We start from the raw sequence: 25,609 nt of genomic DNA, 5'->3' as shown, positions 1-25,609 counted from the left end.
AGACTATTAGGAATAAACCAGCTTAGTCAGAGGAGCAGAACAGACTTTTCTTTTTAGTTTCACAAAGCCTGCAGGTTGCTTTGAAAGGGAAAGATGAGAACTGCAAGGAACATTTCAACATTTTCCAAAATTGGTGCTAAATATTGAATTCCTGCTATTCCACCACAAGGCCTAGCCTAGGCACTGTAGAACAACATCTTGGCTTAGCGGACTACTCACCTCTCATTGGAAAAATCTCATTAAGTAGAAAATCATAGTCTCCATACAGTGTGTAAGCTTCACATGAATCAGAAGCTAGAGGGGACTCTTATGCCACCCCTACCTAGCTGTCTGAATAGGACAGATGAACTTACAAGGTATTTAACTTTCACTTACACCTTCCAGCTATGTCTGCATATCCTAAATGCTGATGAGAGAAATTTTCTTTTGCCAACCCATGTGCATGCTCTGCCTACAGTTTCTGAGTCAGTTCTCAGCTTTAGAAAATATATTAAAGGGTCCTGAAGTTTCCTTTAGATGCCATGAAATGCCACCTGCTCTCCTGCCAACAAATAGTGTCCGTACCTTCTTCCACACTGACATCAGTCCAGTGTAGACTTGGGGTCATGTGCCAGGGAGCAAAAAAGCAGTAAATACTTACCACAAGAACAGCACTCAAGTGATCACTTTGGACCTGCTGCACTTGGATGGAAGGTCCTGGCATTTTTAACTCTGAGCCACTGGGGAGGTTCCCAGTATCACCATTTGGGATGCTGCCATTATCAGGTCCAAAGCCTACAGACGCCCTGTACAAGTAGGTATGAGTCAGTTTGCCCACACCAGCAAATTCCAGCATATCTGTTGTGAGGTGAGAGCTGGGAAGCATGCGCACATTGTAGCAATACTTCTCATACTCATCCACTGGGCAGCAGTGGCAGCAGCTGCAGCATCCATGGTGGTGGGAAGTCCGGCAGTGGCACAACCGTGCCAAAGCAAGGAAGAGGAGGAATGCTGCAAAGACACAGGAGACACAGGCAATGGAAACAATCAAGTAGAGGTTTGTGGTGTTGAGCAGTGGTGGTGGCTCCCCACTGTCATCAAAGTCAGGCAGTGCCTGGGGCAGGGAGTCAGCCAGCAGGATGCCCACAGTCACAGTAGAAGAGAGTGGTGGGTCCCCATGGTCCTGCACTACTACAACCACCTTGTGCTTGAGAAAGTCAGTGGAGCGCATGGAGCGTGTAGTGCGCAGCTCACCAGAGTGAGGTACCAAGCGGAACAGTGTGGAATCAGAGGACTGGGCAAGGTGATAGGAAAGCCAGGCATTCTGTGCATTGTCATCATCATCTGCCACCACTTTGGTCACCAGGTAATCCTCATCAGCCAGGCGCGGCACAATTTCCACAGCCACTGAGCCGTTCTGGCTGGTGGGATACAGGATGGCTGGAGCATTGTCATTTTGGTCTGAGATGTAAACATTCACAGTTATGGCAGTGCTCAAGGCTGGTGACCCATTGTCCTTGGCTTCCACTTGGAAATGGAAGCTCCTAAGCTGCTCAAAATCAAAGGCACGCTTTGCATAGATGCTACCATTGACCAAGCTCACAGATAAAAAACTGGTCAGGGCACTGCCTGCAACTGTGGAGTTCCTGAGTGCATAAGAGACCCGTCCATTTTCCCCCACATCAGGGTCAGATGCTGAAACCTGGTAGAGAAAAGCACCAAGTGGATTGTTCTCCTCCACAGAAATGTCACATGTGTCAGCAGTGAAGACAGGGGGGTTGTCATTCACATCAGAAATCTGCACCAAAAGGATCTTCTGAGTGGTAATGGGAGGGGATCCCAGGTCTGTGGCAGTAACAGTGATGTTGTACTCACTAATCACCTCTCGGTCCAGAAGCCCACTAGTGACCAAGCTGTAGTAGTTTTCAAGGGAAGGTTTTAGCTGGAAGGGAAGGTTATCAGGGATCTGGCAGGTTATCTTCCCATTCTCCCCAGGGTCTTTATCCATAATACTCAGAAGAGCTATCACAGTGCCAGGCACAGCATCTTCGGGGATGGGACTAGAAAGGGATGCAATTGTTATCTCTGGGGCATGATTGTTCACATCAGTGATTTCCACCAGCAGCTTAGCTGTGCTGGACATGCCAAATGTCCCTTTATCCCTTGCCTCAATAAGCATCTCAAGAAGAGGTCTCTGAACAGCTAAAATGCCATTGACTGTCACCTCGCCGGTGTGAGGGTGAATTAAGAACATTTGCTGTAGATCAGCAGCAGTGCTATTGCTAAATAAATACCTGACTTCTCCATTTGGACCTTCGTCCAAGTCTGTGGCATGAACTCGGACTACCAAAGTGCCATTGGGGGAGTTTTCCAAGATACTCGCCCTGTAGACAGAGTGTTCAAATTCCGGTGCATTGTCATTGGTATCCAGCACAGTCACAATGACCTGGACGTCACCAGACTTTGGGGGATTCCCACCATCTTTGGCTGTAAGGGTAAGTCTGTGAGTGGCTTGCTGCTCCCTGTCTAAAGCTTTGTCCAGCACCAGTTCAGGATACTTACTCCCATCCCCGTGTGTCTGCATTTCCAAATAGAAATGTTCATCAGGGCTCAGAGTATAATTCTGGACACTGTTGGAACCTTCATCAGAATCTTGAGCAGTGGGGAGTGTAAACCGTGCCCCAGGTGAGAGGAACTCAGCCACATTTACGTGATATTCACTTAAGGGAAAGCTGGGGGAGTTGTCATTTATGTCCAGGACTTTAAATTCCATCCTATAAAGCTCTAGAGGGTTTTCTAGCACAAGTTCATAATTCAGAAAACAGGTAGACTTTAATTCGCAAACCTGCTCTCTATCTATGGGCTCCTTAATAGATAGAGCCCCAGTGCTTACATCTATATTAAAATATTGCTTACTTGAACCGGAGATCATGCGAAATTTCCTGGATGAAAGTGTAGCCGCATTTATTCCTAAATCTTTTGCTATATTTCCAACAGACACTCCACGTTCCGTTTCCTCGGTGATGGAATACACTATTTGCCCGTTCACAGTGCAGGAAATAAGGCAGAAGACCATTAAATAGACCCGCATTCTTCCTCCCCTGGCTCAGCTCCCTGCAGACCGTCTCAGCAGTAACATAATCCAATATTTCAGCGAAGACCTGAAGTTTCCAGTGCAAAAGGAACTGGCGCGAGGGTGCACCGACGGAAAGGCGAAAAAGTTCGCCGCAGGTAAAGGGAGCGCCCCAGCCCCGCCGCGGCTCCCCCGCGCCGCCGGCAGCCGAGCGCGGAGAGCCGGCAGCTCCGCTGCGCCCGCCGCCGCCGCTCGCTGTGCCGGCCCGGCGGCCGAGCGCGCCGGCTACACGCCGCGGCGGCCCGCGGCGGCGGCGCCACCCAGAGGCCGCGCTGCGAGCTGCACCGCGCCGCGGGGAAGGGGCTGCGGAGCCCACGCGCCTGAGAAAAACGCCGGCCGGCTTCTCGGCTTTCTTCCCCCCTCCCCTTCTCCTTTCTCTTTAAGGCCCCTAGGGAGGTGCGAGGGGCCTCTCGGCCCCCAAGTCTGCAGCATGAACGTGTTTCCGTGAGCGAGAGATGCAGAGAAGACGCGCTCCCCCCCTCTCGTGGGTCTTTGCATATTCGCAGAAGAGCCAGCGAGAGGATGCGCCCGTCTCACGCTGTCGGAGTACCGGGGTGGAAGGGAAACGCTTATGAGAAGTGACAGGCATCGGCTAAACAGGGGTCAGCGCAGTCCCAGCACACTCCGGCTGAGCACAAGATCTCCCAGAGGGGGTTTAAGAGCACGATTAAAGCAGGCAGTCGTGCCTGCTCTTTTAAGCAAAAATATTAAAAATAATGCAGATAATAAAAATAATAAAGATGACAACAATATAATAAAACTCTTGCCTGGTTCTCTTTCTGCACAAGATAAAATAACTCCGATTATTGCAGAAAAAGTGTCTCTCGTCTGACTGCCCCAATGTGATCACCTGCAACCACAGAAGAGCTCCCATCCAACGCGCCAGAGCAGGACTGGGACAGCTTGGGTAAGCAGGGAGAAACTGGGAAGCTGCAGCAGTCGAGTTACTTGCACAGAAGTAGGTACCAAAGTCAGGGAGGTCTGGTATTTAGGATTAGGTTTAGATTTCTCGCTCAGGAATACTGACGAGAAACAAGCAGAAACCACCAAGATATAACAGACCGGGCGTGGAGATCAAAGCTCTCCAACTCCCCCGACTTCCTGCACCGAAGGTGTAGATAGCCACTGCTCGCTGACGGTGTGGGAGAAGGCAGAATGCATTTCAAAAATACCTTTCTTAAAAGAATGGGTCACTTCCTTCCCGCAGCAATTTTTAGTGTTTTCTTTCAGCCCATGAAAACTTCCCGATTGCCTATGATAGCCTATTATCATGAGATCCTGATCAATCAAAAGGAAGAGGGTATAAACATGCTGCAAAGGCAGACCTTAACCATTCTCACACTGGCTGCTTCTACTTATTTCATGCAGCTGAAAATTTCCAGGCCAGTGAAAAAAGAGCATTTCAATTACACAAACTGTCAGTGCTTCTAAAAATAGGAGAAAACTAGGAGCACAGCCAGAAATGATTCATTAAATAAAAATTCGATACATCTGTCTGTATCCTTAACTCAGCAAAACCTCCAAGAGAGGTTCCTATCCTATCGGCACTAGAGCAAGCCTTGGTCCACCGCAGCACAAGTGTTTGAGATTATTAAGATTCTCAGCTCTCCTGGAAATATTTGAAGGTTGTATTTTCCACTTATTGCATTGATGCTACAGCACCTGTAAGAGCTGCGTGGGTGGTTTGTCTCTGACTTAACTCAAAGACCTTGTAAATTTGGCCAGTGGGCCGTTGGATGCAGTATATAACATATATACCATATTTACAGCATGCTGTTTACCTGGACTTCCCCCCCCACACACTAACTGTAGAAATCCTAATTCTCACTTCCCACTTAGTCACCATAAAATTACCATCTAGACCCCCCTGCCCTAAATTCCCCCAGACTTCCCATCTATCAGAATGTAATGTCCTCTATAATATGGAAAAAGACACTGTTCTTACTTCTCTATAATGATGTGCAGCTACTATAAACATGCTGGACCAACATAATATCACTTACTGAAGTCAAAGGGAAGACACCTAAAGTTTTTCCTTAGCCTTGGCCAATAGCAAAGATAAATATATCCTTCTGGGAAAACTGGAGCAGTGTTATTATACCTAGATGCATATACAGCTATAATACACACGCTCTACTCACCCAGGAATCTTGGGCCCAAGTTCCTCTCATCGAAGGGACAGACTCACTTCAAAGGTAGATTTTTTTTAATCCTAATATTTGAATTAAAAGGCTGTGGTTATGCACACTAGTACCTGAAACATTGGCTGGATGATCAGTGAACAAAGGCTACAAACAGTTAAAGTGATTGTACATTTGCCTCTCTACAAGATTTACTAATCTTTTAGAAGTATTTGGCAACCTTCACCGATTTTTTACTTGTTAATTTGCTCATTTACTACTCATTTATCATATGAGATAATTTCTTCAGCTTTCCACTACATCTCCTCCTTTTCTTCTGTAGTGTTGCCTGACATCTGTCTAATGAGTCCTGCCTACAATTCTCTTTTTCATAACGTTACAGTCCTGCTTTTAAATTTTGACATCTTTTGTCCTGTTGTTTCCTTCCACTCTCTGCTGTTGAAAGAGAGTGATATCCCCGGAAGTCATAAGCTATTGATCACTGGAACATAAGTATTGCCAACACTGTTTTAGTACACAACCACTCCTCCCATTCCCGCCACGCTTCCTTTCCGGTTCAGACCGGACGAGTGTCTGCACGGGTTGACTGCACGGGTTCCCTGCTCACGGGAAAATTCTGGGTCACACAAAAATAAAACTCTTAGCAATATTAATATCTACGGCCAATTACAACTCAGCCACTCGTGCTCTGAAGAGAGTGACGCCGCTATCCAATGGAGGTAGACGAGTGCAGACCCCAGCCTTGCTCCGTGCGTGAAGTGCCTGCTGTGCCCGGGAGACTCCCGGGCCTGTTCGTGCACCACAGAGCAATTTCCCCCTCACACACACACGCATATATAGTTTGCTCTCAGTCTCCAACATCCAGCTGCCCGGCGTCTCGCCTCTCACACTCAGATGCCCAGTGCCTCAAGGATGTCCGCTCTCGCTCTTGTTCGGCCGCTCTTCCGTGTCACCACTTACAGGTCCTGTCACTTCATGGTCCAAAACCTTAGGGATCTCCTTGCCATGCCCAGTCTCTTTCCCTAATTAGGTTATCTGCACGAGCCATATCAAATACCTTTAAACATAGACGCCTCCCTTGGTAACTCATCACAGCGGATATTGTAACCACTTTTTAAAATCTCTTATCTCTGATGTCGCCTTTGCCTTCAATTTGCCCTCTCTGAAACGTTTCCTATTCCCTTCCCTCCAGTTTACCCACCCACCAGGCTATTTTGGCCCGAGTCGCCGAGGAATCAAACTTTTTGCGACTCCGAGGGCGTGTTCCGGGACCTCCGCGGTCTCACCCACCGCTACACAATCCCTCTATAATCTTCTGCTCCTCGACGTGCTCACAGAGCGGTTCTTCCCTGTGCTCCCACCCAATAGGCTATTGCATCGTTGCAATTACACTGCCTCTGAGCCCTGAGAATCTCCTACGTCCTCTTTTCTCCCGCCCCGTCTTACATTCTCAGCCAATCATCCCTGTTTTCAGCTGTAAGACGTCATTTCTCCAGCCGTGCGCACTGTGCTTGAATCAATGGCAGCGGCCCGAAGAAGCTGGTAGGCGATCAAAGGCAGAAAACAAAGAGGAATGATCAAACCGGATTATCTCGGGGCTCTGAAGGACATGGCTGCACCATACGAAGGGTCCCACGTGTTTGAATACCATCATTTACGTTATTATTTTAACGCCTCATTATCCTCATGGCCATCGAAGGCCACGCAAACGCGGATCGGCATCTCTGGGGGAGGTCTGCAGATCACAGACATCTCTAGATCTGTATTGAGGTTAGGGAAAATGCGAGCAACAGAACTTGCCCCGTTTCTCCGAGGGTCCCCACCACAACGGAGGGCCCCCGTTGATGCTAAACCAGAAACAGGGCGCTTCCGCGGCAGCAGAGTGTCTCCCGGGAGAGGTGAGACATCAGAAGAAGCTAGATCCGCCCGGGAAAGCAGATGCAGCAACAGCCCTGCAGTTTCTCCGTTGAGGTGAATGGATGAGCACTCCGCGGCGGCATGGACAGCTGTTCCCGGACAAGCAGGGAGCCCCAGCTTTGATCTCCACCCGGAAAGGTGCATAAAAACAGTTTGCATACTGACGGTGTCACAGGGGTCCGTCAGAAAACGGGATCTGCCTGCGGTCTGAAGACGACTGGGGCAAGTGCAGGGGCTCCTCCTAGGACCGAGCCCGAAATGCCGGCGCGGAGAAAGGGTTTAATAGCTGCCGATGGAGGTACAGGGACCCCGCTATCGCCTTCCCCACATGGGCTCCCTCGGACAACAGTGAACGCAAAGGTGACGACAACCCGAGCGCCCCGGAACACTGGGCTCTTTCGCTCGGGACTCGGCGTGGCTGTAGCACCCGCTGCTTCCCCCGGGCTGCAGCCAGTGGGACTGAGCCATCTCCCGCGCCCGGCTGCGTCTCCCGTGCAACGCTCAGCCCCACCGCCTCGCGCTTCCCTCCGTGTTGATTGCAGGGCTGGGGCTGATCTGCTGCTGTCACCGCAGCAGGAGGCTCCGAGCCAACCTCCCCCTTCCGCGCAGGCAGACTGTGACTGCTGGCAGAGCGGGTACCGATGCCAGAATGCCCTTCGGCAAATCATGAGAGCTTGGAGTTGCGACGTGGGCACAGTAGGAACTGAGGTTACTATAATAAGCCCGTGAGAATAAGTCTCGCACGCAGAGGATTTTTAGATTTCAGCATCCTCCTAAAGATCTTCATGACCTACATCAAGCAATAGAAACACTAGCACCGTGCCATCCACTAAATTTCAGGCAAGAACACGCGTCTATTCCCCCTGAGGTCTGCGACTGGTCTATTTACCCCTCTCAGAGACCACCGAGCTTTGTGGGAGATGCCGGGGGACACCAGCGACAGAGGGTACGAATGACAGGTACTACGTGTGCAAAAGCGCGGCTCCAAGCTGCGCACCCAGTGGCGGTATCTTCCCGCAGCGGCGCTCGGCATTTCCCTGCAAAATTCCCGCTTCCGCAGCTGCGAAACAGCCTCCTGCCTGCAAATCGGTGCGGAGCGCTGCAGCAGCCGCTCTCTACGGCCAGTTCCGCTCCAATTTTCCGGCTCAAGGAGCCACCTACTGATGAACGGCTACAGCGCGCCCAGCAATAGCCGCAGCTCGAGCTCTAAGCCCCGACATTAGCTACCCCTGTCAAAAACCCATGACTCCCAACAACACGACTACATCGTGCGTCAGTCGTCATTAATCAGAATCATTTTCCAAAACCACATGCGGCAACGGTGACAGCCTCTGAAATGAAGAGAGCCTGGTCTGGCAGAGACTGACGATCTTGCGCCAGTCTCTTCTATCTTCTGTTAACGACTTCTTCCCAGAATATACTACGAAGTAAAGCATTCATGAAGTTTATTTCTGAAGTTAATGCTTCCGGGTTTCTTTTAGAAACATGCAGCAATATTTCGTATCACTGTAGGGTCTCCTCCGATCCTCAGTTTATTCTAGTGGTCATAGTGAAACCAAAGAAATATGTGGAATTACGCGAGTCTCTTCAGACAACACAAATCTTTTCTTACCCCTAATTGATCGGCATTAAGAGATTCCATATCATCTCTTTTAATCTCAGCCCGCGGAAACAAGTGACTCCCCACCACCTCCGCGGTGGCGGATCGCGTTTTCTTCATTTCCGCACTAGCTGTGAGGCTCTCTCGGACGGGAATTGGTTCGGCAACCTTTTCTAGAGTTAGTAAAACCTTCTTAAATCAGGGAAAAACAATCTCCACCAAGTCTGAAATCTCATTTTTTTTCCCTGCCTTCTGTCGGAGCCTTACGAATTAAAAAAAACATCCTAACACTTCTACAGCACTGTGATAACCCTTGCTGCTCACAGACAAGTGATTCACACCTAATTAAAAAGCGATCAGCATCTCTCTCCGTATGCACATCACCTATCGGATGTGGTCAGAGGAGTCTTCGAATAAAATTTCCAACAAATATACAAAGAAGTCGAACTTTAAGTCTTTTTAAAGTGATGTAAAAGAAACTCAAGAATGAAAATTAAACTGATGGGACGCACTGACATTTTCTATGGATCCACAGGAGATATCTGGTCCCTGAGAATTTATATAAAGCTGACATCCACCTTCTTTACCTGAATTTTGGTTTACCTATAAGCAACATTCCTGTCAATTTGGAATTATCGATATGTGACTTTGATTTTTAAGCTATGTTCTTTACCTAAGTGAGATCTGTTGCTATAAGAACCAGCAAAATAAGTGTTCTCAAGAGAAATATGAGTGGTCAGGATCACGTTTTCCCAAAACTGTGGTAGTTATCTAAACGCATGACTTTCGCGACTTGAACACGAGCCGCGAAAATCGATCATATAAAAGTACTGACAGTGTTGACCTCTCCGGAAGTCACACGATCTCCGTTTCTTAGCGTTGCAACGAGAATTACATCAGTTATACGAGATCTTTCCAAGGACAACACACCATTAAGGACCTTCAACACTTCTTCCCCTCACTTCAGACCATAATAGTATTTCAAGGTGTTCCACCTCCATGAGATTAGCAAGGTAAACCACCCAGCGAGTTTCTCAACCAGTAAGATAAGAATAAACGGTGACGCATATAGGCACATTCGTCATTAAAACCTATCGCAATCACAGTGGATTCGAACATAATAAATAACCTATCTTTGATCAGCCTGACGAGTGGGGTCAGCTTGAGAGCAAGGCCAACAGAGTAGACACTAATAAGGTAAAATAACAGACTGACTAACCTTACTCCATGGGCACTCAATACCGTGTACAAGATAAAAACCTTAAAACGCTAAACACACATTTCACCAAATACACCATAGCAAATAAGACTTAGAAAGAGCGATGCTTCCCGAAAACATAGTGCGTCAAAAAAGAATAAACAGTAACGTCTTCCGAACTATTAAATGTCAAAGAAAAATGTTTTACAACACGAGAAACCGGAAAAGGGGGCAGTTCTAAGACCAAAAACAGGGTTATAAATTTGGACCACTCCAACTACATACAACAGCAAAAACGGGGTCGGACTACACTTTCAAAAAAATATACATCATCAAAGATGCTTTTCTTCCCAAAAGACTCGTAATGAGAAAAAAAAACTGCTAGGAAAGAAAACACTCTGGACCAGAAAAACAAACGAGCGCACTTACCACGCCTGACGAATGTGGGAATAGTGATTGCTCTTTCCCAGTAACACCATTCCCTGATGGAGGCGGGAAGTTGGGGTTGAAAACCATGAGGTCGCATAAAAAGCATAAAGTAACAACAGAGGGCACATTGCATGAATGAAAGAGGGAATGAAACAAGAGGAGGAGTATGATGCTCTCAGTAAGCAAGAAGACCGGAAATCGGCATTCTGTGGGAGCATCATCAGCCAAAAATAAAATATCCATTAGAACTGGCCTACATGCAAAACAGGAGAATGTATACAAATGAAGGCACTCCACACAAAATGAAAGGAGGCTAAAAGAGGCACTAGGAAGTATAATATAACAACACAGGTGGCAGAAAGACCGAGGCTGGTCACTTGAGCAAAATCAGAAAGTCATCACTGGAGTTTGGTTGAGACTTTTTTTCTCGGGCTTCTGTCATATAATGTCTCCAGGAAAAGATCTAGAAAAGGCATGGAGAGCAACGTGAGGAAGATTTCAGCAGATATTACCTCACTGAGTAGCGTTATAAGGGGGGTCTTCTGTGAAAAACTGCAAAAAAAAAAAAGATTTACAACACTGAAGTACTGAGTGGGAAAATGGTACATGATTTTCCATGAAAGACAGTGTAAAAACGAGTGAATGAGGAAAAGAATCTGTCATCTACAGAATTTAACACGAGCTCTGAGCTAAGCCTATACCACTCTGAAATTACATCTTTTGCATAGGAAAGACAGCAACATAGGTATGTCACCTCAGTCCTCAGAGAACATCAAAAGAGTAAGCTTTCTGAGAACGGAGAGAAGAAAACAAAGAGTTTCATTCCACATGAGGCAAATTCAAGGTTCAACGAGAGTTTGAATTGTGCGTGCAGTTCATCATCTTCTAAATACGATAAAGAGAAGAGCAAGAATAGTGCTTTCAGAGATGGCCATCAAACTGATCAAAACACTAAAGGGGGGAACTTCTCTTTGAGGAATAATTCCTCATATTCAAAAAGAAATGACTGAGGAGGGCACACGGCAGAGCTCTTCACAAGCAGGGGTAGATGGAGAATGACAGTGAGACATGATATGCAGAACTAGAATGGACAACATCCTCAGCAACCTCATCCAACTTCAAAGTTAGATCCACTTTAAGCACGGGGATAGCACCGGAGGCTTCCAAACGCCCTTTTCATCCCAGATCATGCTCCAGATCTCGGTTCACTTATAGGTCTTCCACCAAGAAAAGCAAAAGCAAAAGCAAACAAAAACAAAACAAAAAAATCCCTAGGAGATTCTACAGGCCGTAGGAGCCTACGCCTGCTTTCCAATAACATCTTAGTCAAGAACAGAAAGGGAAACCGTCATGCGAAACACTTCACGGTATAGAAATTTTGTAAAAAAAAAAAAAAAAAAAAAAAAAATCCCACCAAGCCCCACGCTCCAGAGTGCGGACTCCTTCTACAAGCGCGCACCGGCTCAGAACGCCGAGAGCGTTTGCAAGCGAAGGGAGACACAGCGGGCATCGCAGTGCCAAGAGGCGCAGACCAAAGAGCTGCCAAGTACTGGCCCCCCGCAGGCGCCGGGGGCCGACCGCGGCTCCGAGAGGCGCTGCCGAAAGGCAGAGCCAAGAAATAAGAAGGAGCTTCCGGGAGACGCGGAGGTGAGAAGCAGCAGAAAAGAAAGTGCCACTGACCGTGTCCAGCAGAGCGGGCGGATCCTGCGGCGTCTCCTTCGCCGCGCCGCCGGCGGGCGGCGGGAAGTTGGGGCTGAAAACCATGAGGTCGCTCTTGCCCGCGCCGTCCGCCACGCACAGGCTCCGGCTCTGCCGCTGCGAGTACGACCAGCTGCCCACTTCGCTGGCGCACACCAGCGTCGCCGGCCCGGGCCCCGAGAGCACGGCCGCCCGCGGCGCCCACCGCCACGCCCCGTACAGCACCAGCGCCAGCAGGAAGAGGCTCGACACCGCGCAGATGGCCACCACCAGCCACACGTTCGTCGCCGTCGCCGCCGCGCCGCCGCCGCCGCCCTCGGCGCCCGCCGCCGGCCGCAGCCCCGACGACGACGAGCCCGCGCCCGCCGCCGCCGCCGCCAGCGCCGCCTCGCCGCCCTCGCCCAGCGACACGCTCAGCGTGGCCGTGGCCGAGCGCGCCGGCTCGCCGTGGTCCCGCACCACGATGAGCAGCGTCTGCCCCGGGCCGTCCGCCTCCTCCAGCGCCCGCGCCGTGCTCACCTCGCCGCTGTACAGCCCCACGCGGAACGCGCCCTTGCCCCGCGGCTCCCGCAGCTCGTAGCGCAGCCACGCGTTGTAGCCCGAGTCCGCGTCCACCGCGCGGATCTTCGCCACCACCTGCCCCGCCGGCCACCCCCACGCCGCCCACGCCCACAGCGACGCCGACGCCGACGGCCCCGCCGACGCCGACCCCGACGCGCCGCCCGCCCAGGGCCCCGCGCCGCCGCCCGCCGGCGGCAGCAGCGCCGGCGCGTTGTCGTTCTCGTCCACGACGAAGAGCTGCACCGTGGCGTTGCCGCACAGCGCCGGCTCCCCCGCGTCCACCGCGCGCACCTCGAACTGCAGCACCTGCACCTCCTCGTAGTCCAAGGGCTGCAGCGCCCACAGACGCCCGCTCTCCGCCTCCACCGACACGTAGCTCGACGCCGAGCGCGACGCCCCCCCCGCCACGCCCTCCGCCAGCGAGTAGCTCACGCGCCCGTTGCCCGCCTCGTCCGGGTCCCGCGCCCACAGCCGCGCCAGCTCCGCGCCCGCCGCGTTGTTCTCCCGCGCCAGCACCGTGTACACGGCCTGCGCGAACGCCGGCGCGTTGTCGTTCACGTCCGACACCGGCACCCGCAGCCCGCGCCTCGCCCGCAGCGGCGGCGCCCCGCCGTCCTCCGCCCGCACCTCCACCTCGTACTCCGCCACCCGCTCACGGTCCAGCGCCTCCCGCAGCACCAGCGAGTACGAGCCCTCGAACGTCGCCACCAGCCCGAACGGCGCCGCCGGCCACACCGCGCACCGCACGCGCCCGTTCGCCCCCGAGTCCCGGTCCGACACGCTCAGCAGCGCCACCACCGTGCCCAGCGCCGCGTCCTCCGGCACCGGCACCGACAGCGACGTCACCCACACCTCCGGCGCGTTGTCGTTCACGTCCAGCACCTCCACCACCGCCTTGCAGTGTCCCGACAACGGAGGCGAACCCCGGTCTTTCGCTTCCACTTGTATCTCGTACAGACGAATGTCCTCAAAATCCAGGGGACCCGCGAGCCTCATCTGCCCTGTGCTCGGATCTAATGCGAACAGGTCCATTCCACTTTCAGGATTTACGTTTTTGACTGTGTACGCCATTTCATGGTTAATTCCCTCATCCGGATCCGTGGCGCTCACGCACAACACCAGTGTCCCCTCTGAGGCATCTTCTGATAAATGCGCACTATAGACCGACTGGTTGAACTCGGGTGCGTTGTCGTTCACATCCAGCACCAAGACCACCAGCTCCATGGTGCCCGACAGCGACGGTCTGCCCCCGTCACTCGCCGTCAGCAGCAGCCGGTGCACAGGCATCGCCTCCCGGTCCAGAGCCTTCGACAGCACCAGAAATAACGATTCACTGTACTTCTCGTTCTTTTGCAGCTCCAGAGCGAAATGCTCGCTCGGGCTGAGTTTGTAGGAGAGCTGCGCGTTGGCTCCGATATCTGCGTCCGACGCGCCCTCCAGCGGGAAGCGCGAGCCCGGCAACGTTAAGGACTCCGCGACACTGAGGTTTTTGCGGGCGGCGGGGAAGAGCGGCGCGTTGTCGTTGATGTCGGTGACCTCCAGCTCCACGTGAAAGACGCGCAGCGGCCGCTCCAGCAGCACCTCCAGGCGCAGGGCGCACGGCGCGCTCTTCCCGCACAGCTCCTCCCGGTCCAGCCGCGAGCTCACCACCAGCGCCCCGCTCGCCCCGCTCACCTCCACGCTCGCCCGCCGGCCCTTCGCCGCCAGCCGCAGCCGACGCGCCTCCAGCTCGCCCGCCTCCAGGCCCAGGTCCTGCGCCAGGCGACCCACCACCGTGCCGCCCTCGGCCTCCTCCGGCACCGAGTAGCGCAGCTGGCCGCCTCCCAGCGCCCAGGCCGCCTGCAGCACCAGCACCCGCAGCACCGCACGCACGCACACGCCCATGGCCGGCGCCGGCACTCGCACAGGCCCCGCGCGGCTCCCTGGCACCGGCGCCGCGGCTCCCCGCCGCAGGCGCCTACGCCACCCCATGCCGCCTCATCCGTGCTCCGCCGGCCCCGGCCGCTGACGGGCAGCGGTGTTAGCGGCTCGGGAGGAGCCGCCTCCTTCCACACGGCTCGCGGCGCTTTCGCGGGCGACAGCGACACTCTGTGTCCGACACCGGCTCCGCCTCCTGCAAGAGGACTCTCCCGCCGGCTTCCTGCTCTTCCGAAGCTGAGCCCACACTGAGGAAGGACAGGATGTTGCCGTGCCCGCTCGGGCCGGGGAGCTCCTCTATCTCCCTTCAGAACTTCTCCCTCTGCCGAACACGAGTCTGCAGATCTTACGTCTTTTTCTTTCCCCTTCTTTCCTTTTCTTTTCTTAAATGGTGCATCATTGACCAGTACTTACCAAATGTTTACTAACTGCCTACAGCTCTCTTGACATGAAGCATGTCCGTGGTTTCAGACAGAAGACCTCATCCCTGATAGTTCCTGTTCTCCATCAAGCCTTCCATAAGGTCATTTCTGAAGTCTGGTGCTCTCTTAGGAGCTCCTTTTCCTGTAAGTTCTCTTCTTCCAGATGCCTGTGCACTCAGAGATACTGTGCAAGGGATTGAACCTGAGGCGGCCTTCACTGAAAACAGCCTCCACCACTTCTGCTCCCCTTGACTTTGTCTTCACTGCACATTCCTCTGGCAGTGTAACAAAGTGTTCTGGCTTCTGTCATTCTTTGCAAAGCATACAGGTTCCCCCTGCATCTCTGCTTCCTGTACTGTTGAAGATCACACTTTGGGGTCTCCATCCATACAAGGACCAAGGTCTTCAGAAGATGATTTGTACCTAGGGTTTGTCGCTAAAAACAAGAATAAATTGTTTACTTTCTTATTACTTAGTGCCAGTGGTGACGTCAAGCGATTCTATACACTCCCCCTGCTTTTCAAACACCAAATAACAGAGCAAGGACATCCTATTACAAATAATATCTCTCTAAGACTGTAACAGTGGTTTCAGTCTTTGAAATATTGTATGCACAGTATTTTATGATGCTCAAACACCATCTGTACATACACTACTTCAGTGTCTCAACTCCAGCAGGATCTCCTTAACTTAACATAGCCCAGATTGCACACATCCTTGAAGAGTGAAATAACAAAGTAGAACCACAGCTCTCTACTAATCTTTATGTGCCTCAATGAAGTACTTCCTACGAGTTTTGTTTCCCACTTGTAGTTGCACAATAAAAGTGAAGTTCTTACCTTTCTAGGTAAGCATGCATGCATCATACAACAAAGCAAGATTATTTCTATTTCTAGTGGAAATTAGTCCTTGCCGGATGCCCCTCATTCATTAAAGCGATCCACACACCACATAACCAAGCAGAACCCCCCAAAGGTTACACCACTGCTTAGGCAAGGTATTGCTTGTCTGAAAACATCTCCCCAAACTCCCACCACACCCCCCGAGATAAAGACATCAGAGCCCCTTCCAACCCTTTCTCTACACTACTGTGCAAGCTTGCTGCCACCCTGCCACATAGGCCAGGCAGAAACACGAGATGGATGATTTCATACACAAATTACTTGCTCGTTCTAGCAAAGAAACATTAGCCATGCAACATGAGGTTGCACAAAAATAAAGATACTAAATGCTAACACAAACATGTCTGTCTGACAAACAGATTATCTCTAATTACACTTTTATCCATACAGCTGTTCTAACAGTAGTCTTGGTTTATTTCCAGGTCTCAGCCATATAAAAAGTTCAAAGGGCAATTATCAGTGATAGTTGTCAATGATTTCCAAGGAAGTGCATCTAGAAAAAAAAGCAGTTTTTGTCAATGGGCTCAGTTCTTTGCATTATTGCCAGTAATCCTATATCCACTTCCACAATAACAGCAATCACAATAAAACCTGAAAACTCAAGACATTCTCAACGGGTAAACCTCAGCTCAAGAGCCTAGAAGACAACTACCCACAAGGATGATGAGAGGCACAAATTCTGAAATCAAACAGCCAACAATGCTTCGCAACATTGGCTCGCACCTCACAATTACTCACCTATGTCCTCAGAGAGGAAAGTTAAGTCATGCTCTTTACAGGGGAATGGGGAGTTTCAAGTGTTGTCCAAGCTGATGTCTACATGATCAACATAAGGCACAGATTTAAAAAATACCGATTTTTTTAATAACTCTCAGGAAAAGAAAATACAATGACTACCATAGCAGGTTACTTGGAAAGAATTCAGTCAAGAAATATGAGTGAAGTGTCTCTATAAAGGAATTCCTTCACTAGGAACAAGTCCTCTAGCAATACATCCTGCTTAATATGGCAATACAGCTACGGGTCTCTTACACTTCTCTTGGTTTGCACTCTTCTGGTAGAACCACTTTGTATTACAAAGTACATGAACTTCATACTTGGAAATATGAAATAGTCCCATTACCTGTTCCACCTACAAAGTAATTGTGTAGTGTGTCAAGAACACATACATGCCGTGCAAGGGGAGGAATAAAAGCATAAAGTAACAACAGAGGGCACATTGCATGAATGAAAGAGGGAATGAAACAAGAGGAGGAGTATGATGCTCTCAGTAAGCAAGAAGACCGGAAATAGGCATTCTGTGGGAGCATCATCAGCCAAAAATAAAATATCCATTAGAACTGGCCTACTTGCAAAACAGGAGAATGTATACAAATGAAGGCACTCCACACAAAATGAAAGGAGGCTAAAAGAGGCACTAGGAAGTATAATATAACAACACAGGTGGCAGAAAGACCGAGGCTGGTCACTTGAGCAAAATCAGAAAGTCATCACTGGAGTTTGGTTGAGACTTTTTTTCTCGGGCTTCTGTCATATAATGTCTCCAGGAAAAGATCTAGAAAAGGCATGGAGAGCAACGTGAGGAAGATTTCAGCAGATATTACCTCACTGAGTAGCGTTATAAGGGGGGTCTTCTGTGAAAAACTGCAAAAAAAAAAAAGATTTACAACACTGAAGTACTGAGTGGGAAAATGGTACATGATTTTCCATGAAAGACAGTGTAAAAACGAGTGAATGAGGAAAAGAATCTGTCATCTACAGAATTTAACACGAGCTCTGAGCTAAGCCTATACCACTCTGAAATTACATCTTTTGCATAGGAAAGACAGCAACATAGGTATGTCACCTCAGTCCTCAGAGAACATCAAAAGAGTAAGCTTTCTGAGAACGGAGAGAAGAAAACAAAGAGTTTCATTCCACATGAGGCAAATTCAAGGTTCAACGAGAGTTTGAATTGTGCGTGCAGTTCATCATCTTCTAAATACGATAAAGAGAAGAGCAAGAATAGTGCTTTCAGAGATGGCCATCAAACTGATCAAAACACTAAAGGGGGGAACTTCTCTTTGAGGAATAATTCCTCATATTCAAAAAGAAATGACTGAGGAGGGCACACGGCAGAGCTCTTCACAAGCAGGGGTAGATGGAGAATGACAGTGAGACATGATATGCAGAACTAGAATGGACAACATCCTCAGCAACCTCATCCAACTTCAAAGTTAGATCCACTTTAAGCACGGGGATAGCACCGGAGGCTTCCAAACGCCCTTTTCATCCCAGATCATGCTCCAGATCTCGGTTCACTTATAGGTCTTCCACCAAGAAAAGCAAAAGCAAAAGCAAACAAAAACAAAACAAAAAAATCCCTAGGAGATTCTACAGGCCGTAGGAGCCTACGCCTGCTTTCCAATAACATCTTAGTCAAGAACAGAAAGGGAAACCGTCATGCGAAACACTTCACGGTATAGAAATTTTGTAAAAAAAAAAAAAAAAAAAAAAAATCCCACCAAGCCCCACGCTCCAGAGTGCGGACTCCTTCTACAAGCGCGCACCGGCTCTGAACGCCGAGAGCGTTTGCAAGCGAAGGGAGACACAGCGGGCATCGCAGTGCCAAGAGGCGCAGACCAAAGAGCTGCCAAGTACTGGCCCCCCGCAGGCGCCGGGGGCCGACCGCGGCTCCGAGAGGCGCTGCCGAAAGGCAGAGCCAAGAAATAAGAAGGAGCTTCCGGGAGACGCAGAGGTGAGAAGCAGCAGAAAAGAAAGTGCCACTGACCGTGTCCAGCAGAGCGGGCGGATCCTGCGGCGTCTCCTTCGCCGCGCCGCCGGCGGGCGGCGGGAAGTTGGGGCTGAAAACCATGAGGTCGCTCTTGCCCGCGCCGTCCGCCACGCACAGGCTCCGGCTCTGCCGCTGCGAGTACGACCAGCTGCCCACTTCGCTGGCGCACACCAGCGTCGCCGGCCCGGGCCCCGAGAGCACGGCCGCCCGCGGCGCACACCGCCACGCCCCGTACAGCACCAGCGCCAGCAGGAAGAGGCTCGACACCGCGCAGATGGCCACCACCAGCCACACGTTCGTCGCCGTCGCCGCCGCGCCGCCGCCGCCGCCCTCGGCGCCCGCCGCCGGCCGCAGCCCCGACGACGACGAGCCCGCGCCCGCCGCCGCCGCCGCCAGCGCCGCCTCGCCGCCCTCGCCCAGCGACACGCTCAGCGTGGCCGTGGCCGAGCGCGCCGGCTCGCCGTGGTCCCGCACCACGATGAGCAGCGTCTGCCCCGGGCCGTCCGCCTCCTCCAGCGCCCGCGCCGTGCTCACCTCGCCGCTGTACAGCCCCACGCGGAACGCGCCCTTGCCCCGCGGCTCCCGCAGCTCGTAGCGCAGCCACGCGTTGTAGCCCGAGTCCGCGTCCACCGCGCGGATCTTCGCCACCACCTGCCCCGCCGGCCACCCCCACGCCGCCCACGCCCACAGCGACGCCGACGCCGACGGCCCCGCCGACGCCGACCCCGACGCGCCGCCCGCCCAGGGCCCCGCGCCGCCGCCCGCCGGCGGCAGCAGCGCCGGCGCGTTGTCGTTCTCGTCCACGACGAAGAGCTGCACCGTGGCGTTGCCGCACAGCGCCGGCTCCCCCGCGTCCACCGCGCGCACCTCGAACTGCAGCACCTGCACCTCCTCGTAGTCCAAGGGCTGCAGCGCCCACAGACGCCCGCTCTCCGCCTCCACCGACACGTAGCTCGACGCCGAGCGCGACGCCCCCCCCGCCACGCCCTCCGCCAGCGAGTAGCTCACGCGCCCGTTGCCCGCCTCGTCCGGGTCCCGCGCCCACAGCCGCGCCAGCTCCGCGCCCGCCGCGTTGTTCTCCCGCGCCAGCACCGTGTACACGGCCTGCGCGAACGCCGGCGCGTTGTCGTTCACGTCCGACACCGGCACCCGCAGCCCGCGCCTCGCCCGCAGCGGCGGCGCCCCGCCGTCCTCCGCCCGCACCTCCACCTCGTACTCCGCCACCCGCTCACGGTCCAGCGCCTCCCGCAGCACCAGCGAGTACGAGCCCTCGAACGTCGCCACCAGCCCGAACGGCGCCGCCGGCCACACCGCGCACCGCACGCGCCCGTTCGCCCCCGAGTCCCGGTCCGACACGCTCAACAGCGCAACCACCGTGCCCAGCGCCGCGTCCTCCGGCACCGGCACCGACAGCGACGTCACCCACACCTCCGGCGCGTTGTCGTTCACGTCCAGCACCTCCACCACTACTTTGCAGTGACCGGACAGCGGGGGGTTTCCCCTGTCCTCTGCATCCACTTGCAGACGATAGAGGGGAACGTCTTCAAAATCCAGCTGTTCTCTAAGACTGATCTCCCCACTGTTCCTGTCGACTCTGAACACGTCCCTCCTGTCCACAGGAAAAATACTTCGGAGGACATATGAAATATCGCTGTTCGTTCCCTCATCGCGATCCGTGGCTTCCACTCTCATCACTAACGTTCCCGCTTCCCTGTTTTCCACCAGCTGCACTTTATAGACCGACTGGTTGAACTCGGGTGCGTTGTCGTTCACATCCAGCACCGAGACCACCAGCTCCATGGTGCCCGACAGCGACGGTCTGCCCCCGTCACTCGCCGTCAGCAGCAGCCGGTGCACAGGCATCGCCTCCCGGTCCAGAGCCTTCGACAGCACCAGAAATAACGATTCACCGTCCTCTTCGGTTTTCTGCCTCTCCAGAGCGAAATGCTCGCTCGGGCTGAGTTTGTAGGAGAGCTGCGCGTTGGCTCCGATATCTGCGTCCGACGCGCCCTCCAGCGGGAAGCGCGAGCCCGGCAACGTTAAGGACTCCGCGACACTGAGGTTTTTGCGGGCGGCGGGGAAGAGCGGCGCGTTGTCGTTGATGTCGGTGACCTCCAGCTCCACGTGAAAGACGCGCAGCGGCCGCTCCAGCAGCACCTCCAGGCGCAGGGCGCACGGCGCGCTCTTCCCGCACAGCTCCTCCCGGTCCAGCCGCGAGCTCACCACCAGCGCCCCGCTCGCCCCGCTCACCTCCACGCTCGCCCGCCGGCCCTTCGCCGCCAGCCGCAGCCGACGCGCCTCCAGCTCGCCCGCCTCCAGGCCCAGGTCCTGCGCCAGGCGACCCACCACCGTGCCGCCCTCGGCCTCCTCCGGCACCGAGTAGCGCAGCTGGCCGCCTCCCAGCGCCCAGGCCGCCTGCAGCACCAGCACCCGCAGCACCGCACGCACGCACACGCCCATGGCCGGCGCCGGCACTCGCACGGGCCCCGCGCGGCTCCCCGGCACCGCCGCCGCTCGCCGCGGCTCCCCGGCACCGCCGCCCGCGCCCTGCCGCTCCCCCGGCGCTCACAGCCGGGCTTTCCGCCGCGCCGGGGCGGAGCCGCGCCGCCGCCGCCGCCGTTCCTGAGCCTGCAGCGACACCGTGTGCCCCGACGCCAAACGCGCGCCGGCAAAGCCGCCGCCTGCGGCCCTCACGCCCCACACCGCCGACTCGCGCCCCGGCACCCGCGGCCTCTCCCGCACACGCCCCACACCGCACCTCCACTTCCCCTCTCCGCTCAGGCGCCGCCGCTTCCGCTGCCCGACGCTCCACGCGCCTGCCCAGGCGCGGACACGCCACCGCCGCCCGCGCACCTCTTCCCGCGCTGAGCCGCCTCCCGCCCAGCGAGGCTTCCTTAACCGCAGCCTTCGCCTCCCACAGCGCACTCCGTGCTGCCGCCCCCGCCGTAGGCCGAGCGCTGGCCCGTTGCACCCATGCAGTCGAAGCACAGCGAGCGCCATGGGCGTCCTGCTCCTTTTGCCTCGAGCCCTCGAGCCCTCCGGCTGCCTGCCAGGAGCACTCGGCAGTGGCGTACACCCTGCATGAGTCCCGCGTATCCCGGTAAGCGGAGACCTGCGGGAGCTGCACAAACGCGGTGCAGGAAAACGTGGGCAAGGGGCAGGATCTGCAACAAAACAGCAGAGGATGCAAAGGGAACGGCAACGAGCTCTGCTGCACCGGAACAACGTTCTTCTGCTAAATGGTGTGATAGGCTCTGTGGAGGACCGATGAGCTCCCCCCGCTTCCTTTGGCGAGGAGGGGGCCATGAGGCGAAATCCAGAAGGGATGCAGGAGGAAAACGGAGTTCGTGAGAAATCGCCCACTTCCGTCTTGCTTTCCTCTGCGGGGGAACTCCGGATCACCGCTTACCACGGGGCATCACTTCCCTGGCACGGTGCGATTGCTCTGAATGGTGGGTAAGCTCCTTCGTGACTAGCGGTATTCAGCAGAGAGCCATCATGCTCGCTAATGTTGGCGAATTCTTTTTTCCTCCTTCCCTCTCCTGCCTTTCCCTCTGCTTCCTACTCCTTCTCTTCTAGCTTCTTCAAAACGCTTTCCACCTCTTTGTGTTCTCTTCTTCCCTCCATTTCTCTTCTCCTTTCTTCCCTTTTCCAAAGCGTTTTCTGAATGTCTGTGCCACTCTCGACATGAGGCTCATGCATGACTTGGGGCAAAACCTCTCCTGCCTCTTCTTAACTCTTTCCCATCTTGGCTTGCACGAGGTCCCTGAGTACTGAGGATTCCGAAGGGCTCTCGGGAAACTGCTTTTCTGGGGAAGTCCCTCGGTCTCCTCAATCTCTCCCCATCTGCCACTGGATTCAGAGCCACGGAGCACGCCTGGGAAGGCCTTCAGTGACACCACACTGCCCTCAGCTCTGTCCTCTTTGACCCGCCCTCACTTCTCTGTGCTCAGCAGGAATAAAAGGGCTCCCGCCTGCTTCCAGGCTGCACAAAGCAGGCACTCCCCCTCTCTGGGAGAAGACTTCCATCCACTGCACAGACCGAGGCTTATACCACAACTGTAGCCACATGGGACTGATTTCTGAAAGATCACTGCTAGCAGCAGGCACCAATTCTTCTTCTTGCAAGGTTGCATTTGACACACACATGTGGTTCCACGGTTTCACGTACTCTCCGTCTTCACCAGAAAGCACAGCACAGAGCAAGGAGATCATGTTACAAAGAACGTCTCCACTGGACCATGACAGCATTGTCCACCCTTTCAAATACAAGCCATCCCTGAGACAGGGTGAGCACACAGACACTCCAAAGAGATCTGACAACTGCTTACTTCAGCAGGACAATGTGAGCATATCTTGGCATGCTGACCTTCAGAGAAGGGTGAAAACATAGAGGAGAAGCACGGCTCTTTTTGGTGGTCTCTCTCTCCCCCCACCCCCAAGGAAGGTGGTATTTCCCTTTGCCTCGTTTTCCATTTGCAGGTGCATTTTGCTTGTCCAGCTTCTCCTTATCATTCCAAGAAGGCAAGTACTCCCACAACAACAATATAGGAATTTCTCTGCCCACAGCAATGTGTCCCCACACATTGCCTCACACCCATTAGTACCTGCTATCTGTTAAGCAACAAAACAGAAGCCGTGAAGGTTACACGCCTGCATTTTCATGCAAAACATCCACACACACTCCCCCCACATCCACTGAGATTAACACACCAGGCAGCCTCCCACACTAAATCACACGGGCTTCCTACCACCCCCTCACATTCTGCCGGGAAGCGACGTGGAAGGCACGAGGTCACTCACAAGTTCTGCCGGCTGGGATAAGCTTACAGCCATGACCTGGGCAACATTACATCGATCCTAACAATCATATCACGACTGAACGGGAACACAGAGACATCTGCCTGTCGGGCACATCTTCCTCCCTTGTAGTTGGAGGCACCTGGACATTCTGCCACTGCCTGCTTCTTCAGAAAAATAAAACAGATTATTCCTCCAGAAGGCATTCTAAGGGAATTCTCCAGTGATCAATAACAAGGATAACTTCCGTGGAAGTGGGATTTGCACAAACTGTGCATGTCTTCTCAAAGCTCTGAAATCACTGCATCCCTGACTTGTTCCTATAGCCACTTCTGTGCAATTCAGAAGCAGAACAGAAAGCTGAGCATGCATGCCATTCTCTCTTCTCTCGAGGTCATCTCCATAAAGAAGAAAAGAAGTGCCCAACGGACGGCACGCATCCCCGGTTTGCACATCCCACAGACATCAGAATGAAGCAGTCTGCATCTTGCACACAATACTGAGATATCTCCCAAGTCACGCTGGTGATGGGGAAAGGGGCTGGTTCCACTGGGGGGAAATGCTGTCCCAGCTGGAACCCACATGCTCACCATCAGGCACCGTGGCACCATCACAGCATGTTTATCTGCACTCTCACAAAACAAGCACGGCCCACCACCACGGGACACATGGAACTGGCCCACTCAGCAACCATGAGTGACAAGCTTTCAGCAGGGCTCCTGGTGACTGAAGGGAGGTCCTCAACCAATACATCCCAGCTAATAGATCAACATACTTTCCCTGTGCCTTCCACCTACCTTGAGATTGGCTATTCCACTGGCACCCTGTAAACTACAAGAGCATGTTAACAGCATCATTGAGTCGGGGCTTTTTCAATGACAAGATTCACCTCTCAAGATAAAAGTCAATCTGTTGCTCTTTATGCAGATGGAGGAGTGACATCTTGCACCTGCAGAGTCAAGGTAAGGCAGTATGTAACAGCACATGATTACTTCTGCTTTGCCTGGAACCCACACAGAGGCACTGGAAACAGTATGTCTCGAGACAGTGTCCTTTACCACTAAAATATAGCTGAACATGAGTGCCAGCTGCAGTAGAACTACATCTTGTGACACAGTTACGCATGAGTATATAGCAGTATGTAACTCGAGAGCGGGAAACTTCTGGCACAGTCACACAAACAGCATGCAGGAAAACACATGCAAGAAATAAAATCGTCAAGAGAACAACCAAGCATGTAGCACAAATGTGAACAATGTCTGCTGGAACAACAGACTCTGGAGGGAAGACCTGAGGTTCTCTCCCAGTTCTCATGGATGGGGACTAAGAAGTATGAGCAGGACTTCAGGGAAAAGCTCCCAGGAATCTTCCTCTTTGAAATTCATTGAGCCTTGGCAATGACTGATGCTTCCACAACTAGGATGTTTGCATGGGAAGGATTCATAGCTCATGCTCCACCATGAGTAACAAGCACAGGAGGTTACCTTCTGCTCCTGAATGATACAATGGATTCTGCAGTGAAAAAACGTGCTTCACCTGCTTCCTTTGGTGAGGAGGGGGACATAAGTCAAAAACCAGAAGGGATGCAGGAGCATAGCAGAGCCCATGAGAAATAGCTCACTTCATACTCACCTACCCTCTGTGAGGAGCTCTCAGATTGCCTCCACCTCAATGGCTGACACCATCACAGGCAGAACCATCACCACTTACTATGGGGGATCAGCTCCCTGGCATGGCACACTCACATGTGATGAAGGGTAAGGTCATTTGGGACTAGAGCAAGCCATCATGTTTGTGCATGTGGGCGAATATGTTTTTCCCCTTTCCCTCACCTTCCTATTCCTTCCCTTCTAAACCTCTTCCAAATGCTTTCCACCCCTCCACATTCTCCTCTTCCCTCCATTCCTCCTCCTCTTTCTTTCGTCTGCACCACTCCTCACCTAAGACTCACACATGACTTGAGGAAACCCCTGCAGTCCCTGCCTCTTCCTGACTCCTTCCCATCATGTCTTGCACGAGGTGCGTGAGTACTGAGGATTCTGGAGGACTCTCAGAAACTGCTTTTCGGGGCAATCCCCCCACTCCCCCACCATGTGCCTGTGGACTCGGAGCCACAGAGCACACCTGGGAAGGCCATTC

At 53.2% G+C, this 25,609-nt stretch overlaps 2 protein-coding genes across 5 annotated transcripts in view; both read right to left on the bottom strand.

The window, feature by feature from the left end:
- The window catches only part of LOC134146759 (protocadherin alpha-C2-like), a 129,082-nt gene that overhangs the window by 78,949 nt on the left and 24,524 nt on the right, over positions 1 to 25,609 (bottom strand). For 2 of the 4 annotated variants that reach the window (XM_062587273.1, XM_062587275.1), the window contains exon 1: positions 12,078 to 14,633. The exons of 1 other annotated variant lie outside the window; for it this stretch is intronic. In XM_062587273.1, coding sequence (XP_062443257.1) covers positions 12,078 to 14,627 — 2,550 coding nt within the window. In that variant the 5' untranslated portion in view covers positions 14,628 to 14,633. Of the gene's footprint in view, positions 1 to 640; positions 3,086 to 12,077; positions 14,634 to 25,609 lie in introns of those variants that run through there. One more of the 4 variants, XM_062587276.1, reaches the window with a different exon arrangement.
- LOC134146979 (protocadherin alpha-6-like) lies at positions 18,288 to 21,192 on the bottom strand. The gene is made up of 2 exons (XM_062587675.1): positions 18,520 to 21,192; positions 18,288 to 18,310 (listed from the first exon to the last, which is right to left on the bottom strand). The coding sequence occupies exons 1-2, from the start codon at positions 21,128 to 21,130 to the stop codon at positions 18,288 to 18,290; spliced, it is 2,634 nt and encodes an 877-aa protein (XP_062443659.1). The 5' UTR covers positions 21,131 to 21,192.

This window comes from Rhea pennata, chromosome 14 (assembly GCF_028389875.1).
Source record: "Rhea pennata isolate bPtePen1 chromosome 14, bPtePen1.pri, whole genome shotgun sequence".
Taxonomy (NCBI): Eukaryota; Metazoa; Chordata; class Aves; order Rheiformes; family Rheidae; genus Rhea; species Rhea pennata.
Note: the sequence above shows the minus strand (reverse complement) of the source record. Positions and strands in the feature narration are given on the sequence as shown.